This window comes from Columba livia, chromosome 4, assembly GCF_036013475.1.
Source record: "Columba livia isolate bColLiv1 breed racing homer chromosome 4, bColLiv1.pat.W.v2, whole genome shotgun sequence".
Lineage (NCBI taxonomy): Eukaryota > Metazoa > Chordata > Aves > Columbiformes > Columbidae > Columba > Columba livia.
The window spans coordinates 4664091-4677302 of record NC_088605.1 but is presented as its reverse complement, the minus strand read 5'-3'; the positions used below and the strand labels follow the sequence as shown (position 1 = coordinate 4677302).

The following is a 13212-nucleotide window of genomic DNA, read 5'->3' as shown; positions in this document are numbered from 1 at the left end:
AACTTTTTTTTAAACTAAAACTGAAGGCATTTTTTTTTTCTAAACACAACATTGTAATATCTTTACATTTTTTCATCTATAATGTCAAGAATAACACACTGAAACACATTTCCATTTTCATCTTCTTTCCCTGTTTCCTTTTCCACCTTAAGCAGATATTGAAATACAAAAATTATCCCACTGTTTCTGAACTTAACCTGTCACAGAAATCCTTCTTAGTGACCTCATAGGCTTCTACATTAATTATATCAGCATATCTGACTGTCACAAACTCCATACATTAGAAAAATTTGGTTTATTTTAGCACTGCTGAGGTTACAGTCAAGCACAAAGGTGTGAAAGGCTTTGTTCTGTTTTAATGGAATACATTAAACAAGTTTGTTACTGAATCTGATGTAGACAGAGTTGCACTTTGAGGTCTGGGATTTTTTTAATTTACTTAATTTGTCACAGTAGTTTTCTCTCATTCTCATACTAGTTCTGACGTTTGATGGTAAAAAATGTGATTACAAAAGTTTCAATTTGGTGCTCAGTGTATCAAAGGTTGTCTGAGAGGCTGCAGAACGTGCTCATATTCTGGGCTGTTGCCTTAGAATATTATTTCTTCCTTCCATGAAATGATGGCACTTTATGGAGAGTTTTTCGCTTTGGTTTTAGGCAGAAGGATCAGAAACCCAAAGACAATACAAAATTATCAATATTCCTCTTATCCTTATTCCTTATTCCTCCATCACCCTTCACAGGAGGTTCTGCACTGTCATTTGCTACACGTGAGTGGTGAGTCTACTGCACAGCAATAGTTGTAAAAGCACAAACTGAGAGAAAAATAAATAAGCTTCTTGGAAAGAAGCATAGTAGCAAGCTATTAAAGTAAGCAAACTTTCTATATGCACATTTAAATTTTAAATGGATAAAAATGTTTGCTGTCGCCTGTTACCAACTAACAACCTATGAAGTGCAAACGTTCAAGTTATTTGCAAATTAATGGTATTTATACACCCCGCCCATCAATCCCTCCATCCATCTATCTATCTGGTATGTGCAAACCCCATATTGTCAATGCAGAGACGGTCTGCTCTGAAATAGGTTGAAGGCTCCAGACACAAGGCATGTTGGAGATTAGTTGGAGATTAGTTGGAGATTAAGAAATCTATTTAAGCATCTCAGGGAGATAAATAATATATGCTGTATTTTAATTGTGAAGAAAAACATAAAGATTTTTGTCCAGCTTTGTCTAATCACATTTTGATAAATACCATTTAAACTTTTCAGTTCTCATTAAAAGTAAATACTGAAAAACCTGTAATTTATTATGGTGATCTGTAATTCAAAGAATCTTGTAAAGTGTTCTCCCTGGTGTGATTAACAATATGTCTATATTTAAACAAAATATTTCTGTTTCTATGATATCATTAATGAATGGCCTTTCAATGCTTTGCAATTAGAAAAGAATGAGACATCAATAGTAAAAAAAAATAAAGGAAAAAAGGCATTACTGAGAGTCTCTTATAAAGTGTTAGATCAAAACAGTTTTATTTCATTTGGGATTTTTTTTTGGAAAGAAGTTCACTGTTCAAAATAGTTTTGTCATTATTTTTGATTGACACAAATTGTGTTGAAATGCTGTAAATTCAGAGAGGCACATGCATTTAGAGGGATACTAAACAAAATGTCAGTTGAGTGTCTGTAAGGTCACAGACTGTATTTGCTGCTGAAATTCAAGATGGTCTGCAAATAGGACCAAAGCTTCATGTGATTAATCCCATTTGGTGAAATATCCAGAGCAGTCCTGTGTACAGAAATGTACAATTCATCCCATTATGTATGATGTGTTACTTGGCTTTGCATGCCCACAAACAGAGCCCCATCATCTCAGCTATAAAACACAACAAAAAGGAAAGATACGGGATGTCTAAAGAAGTTCTCAGCAAAGGTTATTTTGTCTTACCTGGTAAAGTCTGTCATCTCCATCATAATCATGCACATCTGCTTGGCCAACACAATGATGTCGTTACCGCTGTCATCCCACTTGGCCACCTCCGCATCCAGTTTGCTCTTTTCTTGGTGGAATATCTCGACCTGCTCAGCAATCTTAGCCTTCTCCTCCTGAGGAAGCTGAGCCATGATAGCCTGGATTTCAAAAAATAAATAAAAGAAACAAATGGGAGAGGTTGGGCATGAAAAAAGGAAGGTAGAAACTATATACGTTTCCAGTGGTTCAAACAGCATGACCAACTTCTAATAGTTTATTTTTATGGGAGTGGAAGATGCCAAATAAAATCCAGTAGACATTTCATTTCTGTTAGGACAGTCAAAACCAAATTCACAGGACGTTCATAGCTCTTCCTACACCTTCAAGGATTTAAAAATTATATATGTCATGCCATGATGTACAGATTACTCAACAGTCTAAAGAAAATTCCTGTTAAATCTTGAATTTTAGAAAGAACAAATGAAAGAAATCTACAGGAAAAGGCAGACTGAGTTGCCAGTATCTCCCTTAGACTCATTCTCGGTCAGAAATAGATGTTTTCTACTTAACCCAGCACTAGAATATGACAAGCAAGATAATGTATTTCAAGTGAATTGTAATGAATGTACCTTTCAATAATATTTAGTGGTCTAATTGTCTCTTGAAAGATATGCAAAAATGCACTAAACAGGTTGATACTAATCTGCCTCAACATTATCAACAAAGCAGAAGGATCTCTGCCCCCCAAAAAATGTAAAAAGAAAACTGTACAAAATTATAATAATCACTCTTGAAGATGAAATGGCCACTTTCAACAATGATTTCCAAGTTGAGCTACTGTATGGCTTTAGGGGTTCTGAAGACCACATTATGCATTTAATGGGGTGTGACACATATTTAAGTGTCATTATATTTTTTTTTTGTTTATGTCACTTTCAATCAGCTGAAGACTTTCTCTACATATTCTTAAAATGCTCTTGGCTTTTAAAAATTCGTAATTGACCTTTTCCAAAACTGAAATTAAAAAAGGGTTATAAACGGTGGATCAGAAAATAAGAAATCTGCAAGTTAATCAAATTAAAATTCAACACATGAGTTTTAATTAGCCCTTATCAATGTAAGTCAGCAGTTTCAAATGTTAGTGTATTAGTCTTACAGTGTAAGTCAAGCTAACAAATACATATATAAAATACACATAGAACACTAGAACAGGTGAATTAAGTGAAATCAAGAGAATGTGATAGGAGGAAAATTTGGAAAGCCAATCTGTATGTCTTGCATGTGGTTTCTCTCTGTGGACAGCTTCACCTGCACACTCTTTAAACTGGCATACTGTGTTTTAACATTTCTATTCCAGCTGCTGATGTGTTTTCAGAGAAGCTATATCCTATAGCAAATGCAGCTCATATATTGAAGTTTTATTTCTATTGAAGACCAATGCAAGTATTTCTGCTGAAATATTAATAGCTTTTTGGAGTAAGTATATTAAACAAATTTATTACATTCTAGAAATAACACCCAGATTTTCTACAGAAAAGGTTCAAATATGATACTATTCTGCTTAGAAGACTCATTTCAATGAGTCACTCAAGACTGTAGACTGGGCAGCTTCTGATTAGCATGTTTTTGGTTTTGTTTTTCATTTCAGGTTTTCGTTGTTTTTTGCTTCTTCTGGCATATTGCATTCTCTGTTATTCAGAAATGGGACTGTCTTTATAATATATTTAGACAGTGTGTAGCTGATCAAAGCAGAAGGTTTTTAAGTGCGGCAGTGGCAATAACCACAATAAATGTAATAGAATTTAAGACTCCTCAGTCCCTAGGTGAACTAGATTCTTAGCAAAAATATTACTGCAGTCTTTATTTGTTTTTCAGAACAAGATGATATGCTACGCAATCCTAGATGTAAGAAAGAAATAAATACTTTGTAATAACTGCATTGTATCTCAATACTTTTGTAACTGAGACTTTAGTAGACAGTTCTTTGAATATATCAAACTTGACTCTTTAAAACATAAAAACACATCCACATTCTCTCTAGGATGGAACCTACAATCTATCTGCTTTTCATTCAGGTGATCATGATACGTATGGTATGTCCTTGATATACAAGGACAAAATTTTCTGTCCTTGGGATGCGGTGATAGAAAACCAGCTTTCCTGATACAAAGTATGGTTTGTTTACCATCTGTATTCAATACTCAAGGAAATAAAGTTGAAAAGAAATCTCTGCCCAACCAACTGTGTCTGTGCCCTGCATTCCTCCAAGCAAGCTTCATTTAGGTTTGCACTACTCTACCATTTCTTTTCAGGGTGTAAAATGATTGTGCCAAGGCCCTGAATGCTGTGGTTCTTCCTAGAGGAGCTGAAAACTCTTCCTTCCTGGTCCTCTGAATCAATCTTTCAAAGCTTTGTTGCCTTTTGGTCTTCAGGTTTTCAGCCCTGTAAATCCTCTTCCAGAATTCAATGTAAGAAGTCCCCATTCTATTTACCAGCTTTGGTTACAGTGTTTGAGTGTGTGCGGGGAGGATGCTTCTCATTTAGTCCATTACTTCTACTTTTAGCACTTACCAGAAGAAAATGCAGCCATAAAAATCATTTGGGTGATTCCCAGTTCCCCACTGCTTCTCTGCTGGAAAATTTAAGGCCTTTTTTTAAAACTGTCTTTCCAATCAACTACATTTTCATGATGTCATTTGCCCCCAACATTATATTCTGCAGTTTTTTTTCCCTTGATAAATAAACTGAGCAGCCTATTTAGTAAAAGGTAAACATTCATCAGAGGGTGGCATAATCCTGAGTGTTAACAAACTTCACTTCTCCAGCACCTGTGACCCCTGAAACACTCATCAGCTTAATTTGCAATCCCCATGTGCAAACTAAGGTCACAAATCACAACTACTCGAGTTTATCATGATGCAATTACCTTGGTAAAATTACATTGACTCAGTAACAAATGTCTTCAATTACAATTAAATTACAGGGACTACTCGGTAGCTTAAACAGATCTTCTTGACAGGTTTGCACACTGGGAAGGATGACTAATGTAAGATTTCTCTGGATACAGCACATGGTGTCATGATGGGAATTTTTGTTTTAATTAGGTGACTACTCCCATGGTTACAGCACATTCCATGGCCATCTTGGGCATGGCGAGCATGAAATGATCAAGTTTTCTATTCTTGGAGAAGTAAGAAGGGTGGTCAGCAGAACTGCTATTTTGGACTTCCAAAGGGCAGACTTTTATCTGTTTAGGAGGCTGGTTGGCAGAGCCCTTTAAGAGGCAGGTCTGAAGGACAAAGGAGCCCAGGAAGGGTGGTCGCTCTTCAAGAAGGATATCTTAGCGGTGCAGGAGCAGGTTGTGCCTGTGTGCCGAAAGACAAGCCAGAGGGAAGAAGACCGGTGTCGTTGAATAGAGAGCTTTGGCTGGAACTCAGGAATAAGAGCAGAATTTATGAGCTCTGGAAGAAGGGGCAGGCAACTCAGGAGGTCTACAAGGATGCTGTGAAGTTGTGCAGGGAGAAAATTAGAAGGGCTAAAGACAAACTAGAACTTAATCTGTCTACTGCTGTAAAAATACAACGAAAAATTATTTGTTTTAATATAAATACATGAGCAACAAAAGAAGGGCTAAGGACAATCTCCATCCTTTATTGGATGTGAGAGAAACATAATGACAAAGGATGAGGAAAAAGTTAAGGTACTTAATTCCTTCTTTGCCTCAGTCTTTAAGCGTAAGACCAGTTGTGCAGTTAGGGCCAACGGTTTTAAAGGTCTTTTCCAACCTAAACAATTCTGACTCTGTGAAACCTGAAACACCTTTTCCAACAGCACTGGCTGGAGTGAATGGCTGATACAAGGCATCATATAAACCTAGGGAAGATCATTCAATAAGTCAGTAATTTTGAATAGATGAGACACAAAAAACCTTTAAACACCAAGGCTAACTTACTCCTGTCCTTTCTTAAGTGACCATGATGTTTTGAAATCACTGCATTTGCTTTCCAAGGCACAGATTTTAATGTGTAGCTATTAATATACAGACACTTCATGTAGCATGTGGACTTTATACTCACCCTTGCACTCTGGCCAGCAATAAGCTGGTCATCTTCAGTCTGAACACTCGTTCGGCTGCGAACATCATAATCTTCCTGCTCAAAGTCCGAATCATCCTCCAGCTCTTCAGGGGTCTACAGAGGAGACAGGAGGAGAAAGCAAAAGAGAAGAGATGACAAGCTTATAAAGGATACAGACAAAGTCTTATGTACAGTAAGCTCTTATTTCATCGACTACCTGCCCAGGAAATGCTGTTTCTCTTTCTTTCTAAATTAACTTGTCTGCCCAAGCAGCCAAGAACTGAAATTGAATTGTCTTAAAAATTAAGTTGTTTCAACTCTAGTTTTCTTTACAAATGGAATTTATCATTACCTTGCTTCAGCTTTTCTTAACTCTGTTAATATGATGAATATGGTTCCAGGAACAAAGATCCTTTGGAAACACTAACAATGGGAGTTCAGTATTTTGAAATAATGTTATTTCACATATAAATGGATACTAATACTATTATATTACTGGAATCTCCACATAATCTTCAAAAAGGAAAGTAAATACGTGGGAAAAAGTAACTAATGCTCTGGAAGAAAAAGTTATTAAAACAAATAAGAGATTTCCCCTTGAAAGAAAACATAAATTATGTCAACTGGTTTTGAAACAAACATAAAGTTTATAAACTGCTTTAGCTTGGTGGTTCACACGGGTCTTTTCAGATACAGACTTGTGGAATTTATCTCATCCCCTAAACTGAAACCACATTAACTGAAGGGTCTGTTTATCTGTTATTTTCATCTTCTTGCAAAAAATAAGGAGCAAAAAAAAAAAAATTCCATATGTATATACATAGAGCCAAAGAGCGTCTTTTAAATCACTATTTAGTACTATATCTAATATGGATGGTGCAAAACCTGAATTAGGTGTTAGAAGATTATGGTCCATTTTCTGCTGGAGTAGCATCTAGTACAACAATTTGGACATGAGTAACTTCGGCTGGTACGATACATGATACTGGCAATAGAAAAAGAAGATTACAGTGACTGTGCAGAGAAATCCTCACCTTACTGGATACCCATATGCCTCAGTGTTAACCTAGACGGGCAACCACTACAGAAGAAATCATCCATGCTGGCATTTCATGCTTGGAGGCAACGTCAAGTTTGCTAGCAGAGGTGCTAATCATTGCCAGTTGTCATTACAGTTCTGTCTAGAAGATGCTCAGTCACTAGGAACTGGTCCAAACCCTCTAACATAATGCAGAGAAGTCTTTTGGCGATATTTATATTACAGCCTGGTTTCCAACATGAAGTGCACATCACTGTTTGTAACGGAAAAATCAGCTGCATGGTGAAGCGCACATGATGGGGAGAGTAAAACGCAGCCATCATCATTTGGCTTAAAGAGTATGAATTAAATATGTGTTTTGATGCTGAGCGCTGAAGGAAGAAATAACCAAGTATGACAGTATGGTAATGAAACTCAGGCTGCATCTCTGAAGAGATGCACGTACAAATAGTGTCTATAACAGGGTAGACAGGGGATGAAATTTAGGTGAAAAAATGAATTTGTCTTTTCTGCCACAGGAAAAAAAGAAAAAGAAAGACTCATCATTATAATGTCCAATGGTCTTGCTTTCCAATCAGTTTTCATCACTTCATTCTCTCTGTTCAGCTGCTTGAGGGCAGGATGGGACTTTAAAATCTGCCATAAGCAAACCAGCTACTAAGAGAACCGTACGATTCCCTGTGCAAAAGAAATTATTTCCTATTATAGGGCTCAGCTTTTCATCTGCTTCGGCTTTACTGTACAAAATAGGAGTAGGGTGGAGAGCTTCAACCCATTCTTCACAAACCAGCTGACTCTTTCCCCATCTTCCAAGTCCATTCAACTAGCCAGTTGCACTGATCATTGTAAAACTGACACCCTTTCCCCTCCAGGTATACTCTTTCTAGTTCCTTCTGTCTCCACTTTTATAGATAAGTCTATAAAAGATAATGTGCAGCCCTTTCCCAGACTTTCATAGTCAGAGTTGCAGTAAAGTAAGGTTATAATATTCAAAATATTACATCTCAAGACTGTAAGCAGTAAGGACATGTGGGTGACTCTTAAAAAGCTAAAAGATTCTGAAAATTCTGTGTTTCAGGAATTTATTCTTAAAGAAACAATCAGAAAAAATAAATTGTGACTGCCTCGCATTCATAATCTTAAGATTTACGGTCTTTAAAAGAAAATTAATGGGTATAGATGTTGAACTTGGAGAAAATGTAGTTCAAACCTGTCCTGGTTTTGTGTAAAACATGACCAGTTCTCTTTTAGTGAATTTTTCTTTCAGCAAAGTTCTTCTAAGTAACTGCACATTTTTGAATTTGGCAGCATGTTTTTCAGACACAATTAATGTAAGTTAATGCAACTGTTAATAGTAAACTACAAATGCAAGAAATGCCAGCATTTCCTCTCTGTACCAGTGAGATCTAGTTCAAAACTAACCTTTACATTCACTCAAGTTTTTCTTCCAGAATAGCTACATTTTTCATTAAGATGAAGAATAGTAGTTAACTGTTATCTATGTGCTGCAACTTCAAAATTGTTGCATACTTTTCACTCTTGCACCATTGTTCTATCTGATTTCTTGGAGATGTAGCCCGTATATAATAGGCTCCCCTATTTTTTTAGACATAAAGGTGAAAAGATAAATATTATCTTGAAGTACTTTGACTTAAAGAAGTTGTTCTTAGCACGGCCTTCTAAACATACCATAACAAGTCTAATTTTAGTGCACAAATAACAAGACCTTGGTATTTAAAACACAGTTTCCAAGACAACAAAGTCTGGAACTTAATTTATGAGTTGGAAGACAGGAGGACTGAATCAGTCTTGCAGACACCTGTACCTATGGTCACACAGACGTAGGAAACAAGGATTTGAGATTGGAGACAGCTTCCAAAAAAAAAGCTCTGACAACCACCAGTGGCCGGAAGAGCTAGAATAACTTCAGAACTAGCAGAGTTTAGGACCTCATTGATTTCAACAGAAAAATAGACCATTTTGATAATGTTTAGCCTAACTCTTCTGTAGCACAGGCTGTAAGACTTCCCAGGACTGTTTTTTTTCAAACATAGTATCTCTTTCACACATAGACCATTTTCTTCATTCATCTAATTCAGATGAATTCTCTTAGTGTAAAAGAATCTTTCAGAATTCCAGGTAAACCACACGGTAAATACATACTTTCTCTTTTAAGATGCATGCTTTATTTCTAACATGCATTTGGTGACTTTCAACTTCCAGTCATTGGATTGGTTTGGTTTTGATTTTGTTTTAAATATCTCTCTGGCTGCTAGACTGAAGATCTTGCTGTAAACCAAATATCTTAGTTCAATACAATTTTGTTTTATCTTTCATAACTGCAGCATAAAAATGGGTATTATACATGTATAAATCATAAAATAGCATATAAATGCAGATTTATAAGTATTACTTGCTTAATATTTCACTGATTGAAATATACTTGATGAAGATAGAAACCCCACTATGCTATAGCACTGTAGGCACTTAAAAATTGTGAGATGCAATTATAAGCCTTTCAGCACTGTAAACACCAAGTCAAGCTAACCTTGTAATGAAAGGAAGACTGAAAAGATATTCCCCTACTTTTCACCATGAGAATACCCTTTAATTCTAAAAGCTAAGGAGAAAAGTGCCTTTATAATATGCTTGCTTTTCTATTCAACTCCACACTATTCTGTATATTTGTTCTTTTCCAAAGTGACTCAGGTGCACCAGTGTCTGAGTTGCAAAGGAGAGAACGTCTCTCACAGAAGGTCTTCAGCTGCTTAATGATTTACAGTAAAAATCAACACTCTAAATTCAACCTGGGAAGCAAGAGGTAGTCAGTGTAGACCCCATAGCGCTCTTTGGAGATAGGCTATTTAAAAAGATGATGGGATTCTGCACCAAGCCTAATTTTCCAGATGATCTGAGATATAGCAGCACTTGGATTTCACCATAGGTGATCACAGCTAAGCCTACACTGACAAGTGTGGAAGAGTAGAAGAGCAGTCCTTGCCAAGTAGCTATCTATAGATAACCCTTCACTCTCTAAACAGATCTTAACAAAAAGCCTCATTTTTAAAACAAAGGTAACCCAAAGAAGGTCTTTTTATGCCTTTCACATATAGCATCTGGTGGTGTGGTTCATGCCAAACTCTGGTCTTCACAGGCTGAGCGGTGGCTCAGTGTGATGTGGTACATTTTGAGCTTACAGGCTGATGGAGATGTCCACAGCTCACTGCTTGAGCCAGCCTCCTGCCTGTTTTATATATATAGACATACATATATACATAACAGGCCAGGCTGGATGAGGATTTGAGCAACTTGGTTTAGTGGAAGGTGTCCATACCAATGTCAGGGGGGTTGAAACTAGATGACCTTTAAGGTTCCTTTCAACTCAAACCATTCTGTCATTCATATATCCAAACAACTGAGGCTAAGGACTCCACATTTACACCACCCTCATTTTGTTTTTATTCAGACTCCCTGCAGTCTTCTCCCACCGACTGAAAGTCTCTTAATAACAGAATAGAATAGAAATCCATTTAAGATGCTCCTAGAGCACATCTTCCAGGAACACCACAAAGAATCAAGTTTATATGCCCTAAGACTACTCTGTAACATGAACTAAACCACAGCAAGAGGGAACAACTGGTGATTGCTCCAAAAGTGCACTTCTGATACAAACAAATGTAACGCTAAGGCCAAGGTGAATGCAGCTAACATCAAGGTTACCAATAGCAAAGGCCACGTGCGGAAAGAGAAGACTGGCCTTGGAGATGCTTAAGAATGAGAAAAGGTGCCACTGTGACTCTTTCTAACTGTGGAGAGGGTTTTTGTCTAATAACTGAGGGAACTTCGTAAAGTAGCTATTAAAAATAAGAAAAAAAAAAGTTATTTGATCCCTATGCAGTAATAGAAAAGATGTTGGAACTAAGTTATTATTTTCTATCTTAATTTAGGTGCTATAATTGTACTCCTAAATTTATTTTTACCACTGCTTAAGTTGTGGAAGGTTTTTTTTTTCTTCTCTATAGATCATAATAATGCTCCTTAGTGTAAAAAATTAGTCTCCTTTTTCCTCCAAAAGGACAATGAAATCTCCCCTTTTAAAGGAAAAAAGAGAAGAACAGAGCTTATCCCACTTGCCTTCAGCTTACCAAAAGTAATAACACCAACAAATATTATTTTAAAAGTGGCTTTATTTCTTCTATGGAATGGGGGAATCATCTCAGATAAATTCAGTCTTTCACGGCATGCACATGAAAAATTACTGCCTGAAAATAATTGTATCAGTTGCTCTAAAAAGTTTTCAAGTTGTTTTTTGTTTGGTGTTTGTGGCTTGGGATTTTTTTTTAATACTTCTGCAAGAAGTTTTACATCCTGAATTAAAGGAGTGCATGAGATTTGATAGATTACTAGATAAAATATTCTAAAAATGGTCTTTTATAGCTTAATGCCTCACCCTTCAATTATACATTCCATTTCAGTGTGAGATGTTCAGATGGGAATGTTAAAGAGTGTCTCAAACTGAAACTAATTTTCTTTTCTACAGCAAATAAGGTTCTGATTCAGCAAACTCTGATCTATGTAAGTTTATATACGTGGCTTTTCCCCGTTAACTCACAAGGATAATGAGTCCATTTATGTGCTTTAGTTCTCTGCCTGGGTAAGGAGTACTACGTTTAGCTCCATGAATAAATTAATTGTCTGAATGCAAAAGTACATCTTCCTAATCTGGGTAAGCAGAATTCATTAACTCCTATCATACAAGGAACGGAAAGTAGTAGCGATATAATTGCAAAAGTAACCTGGGATGTTCCTGAGCAGTCAGCAAAGCCTGCATGCTGATCAGCTTTCTAAGCTAGTGGTTAAATAAGATGGCAACGAAATAAGTGATTGTGCCTCCAGAATTTAAAATGGTGCTTTGTGCCGAGCAGAAGTGTCTCAACCAGTTTGGAAAGTCCCACTGGAACCTCTCATGGAAAATTCTGATATACAGGGGGGTGTTGGAAGCCAGAACTCCGCATAGGAGATGGGAAAGTGTGGGTCTATAGCAGATCCCACCTGATGATTGTGTCTCATGAAGTAATTTAAAATGACTCGTGAGAGACTATAAAAGATTAAAATGCTCTTAGAAGTTATTCTTGTCCTGTGAGAAGTTTGGAAACTGCTGATACAGGCTAAGGAACTGGATAATCAAAGAAAAAAGGGAAATCCTTCACTCTGCGGATCTTTCCATCCCAGTCCAGAAGAGCTGCAATCACCCCAATGTTGCACACCCAGAAAACAGGACAGGTTTCCCCCGTCATTAGTCATTCCTATAATTCAGGCTACCTGAAATTAGCACCGGGTACAGGAATGGAATTTACGTTTCACAGGTCTAAAATTAAGCATACCAAAAGCTTTTTCTGTAAATGTTAATGCATAGTGACAGATGACTAAAATGAAGCTATTCTGAAGTCTCCAACTGCCTGAAGTCTTACATCAGTGCCACAATATACTGACAACCACGAGTGTATGTTACCTGTTTACTCAAAGGGATGAGTTGTTTAGTACTGTTATTTACTTCATAAGTTTTGGCTGCAGTTTTCACTGTAGCTTTATTTCTACATGGCTTGCACTGGGGCAGATTCAAGTTAATTGGGATTTCAAATCACAGGTTCAATTGCTGAAAAGATGTCCAAACAGGTGGTTTTGGTTTGTTGGTTGGTTTTGTTTGTTTGTGGTTGGTTTCTTTGTTGTTGTTTGTTTTGTTTTGTTTGTTGTTCTTTGTTGTTGTTGTTTTTTAATCTTTTAGTGTAGACTACACTGAAAAGCAAGACACACATCTACTCTCACCATGCCTAAGAAAATCCAAACAACTGGTTAGGCAATACTGAAATCACAAATTCTTTACCTCAATAAACATCCTAAACCACCCCTGCCGAGGCCTGCTGGAGCAGCAAGGTGATTTATTTATTCAGTTAGATTTCAACCAGACTTACCTCATATCCTAGTCAGCACATACACATTAGGAAAAAACAAAACAAAAACCAAACAACAAAACCATCACAAACAATGAAATATGCACAAGCTCTGAAGATCTAAGCAAATTAATGTTATTACTACAGAAACAGAAATGAAGTTTGCATCTCTTG

The 13212-nt window shown here is 36.7% G+C and overlaps 1 protein-coding gene across 6 annotated transcripts in view; it reads right to left on the bottom strand.

The window, feature by feature from the left end:
* The window catches only part of CTNNA2 (catenin alpha 2), a 486439-nt gene that overhangs the window by 31109 nt on the left and 442118 nt on the right, over positions 1 to 13212 (bottom strand). For all 6 annotated transcript variants that reach the window (XM_065060245.1, XM_065060243.1, XM_065060244.1 and 3 more), the window contains 2 exons: positions 6049 to 6162; positions 1949 to 2130 (listed from right to left, as the gene is read on the bottom strand). In XM_065060245.1, the coding sequence (XP_064916317.1) occupies positions 1949 to 2130; positions 6049 to 6162 (296 nt within the window). The remainder of the gene's footprint in view (positions 1 to 1948; positions 2131 to 6048; positions 6163 to 13212) is intronic.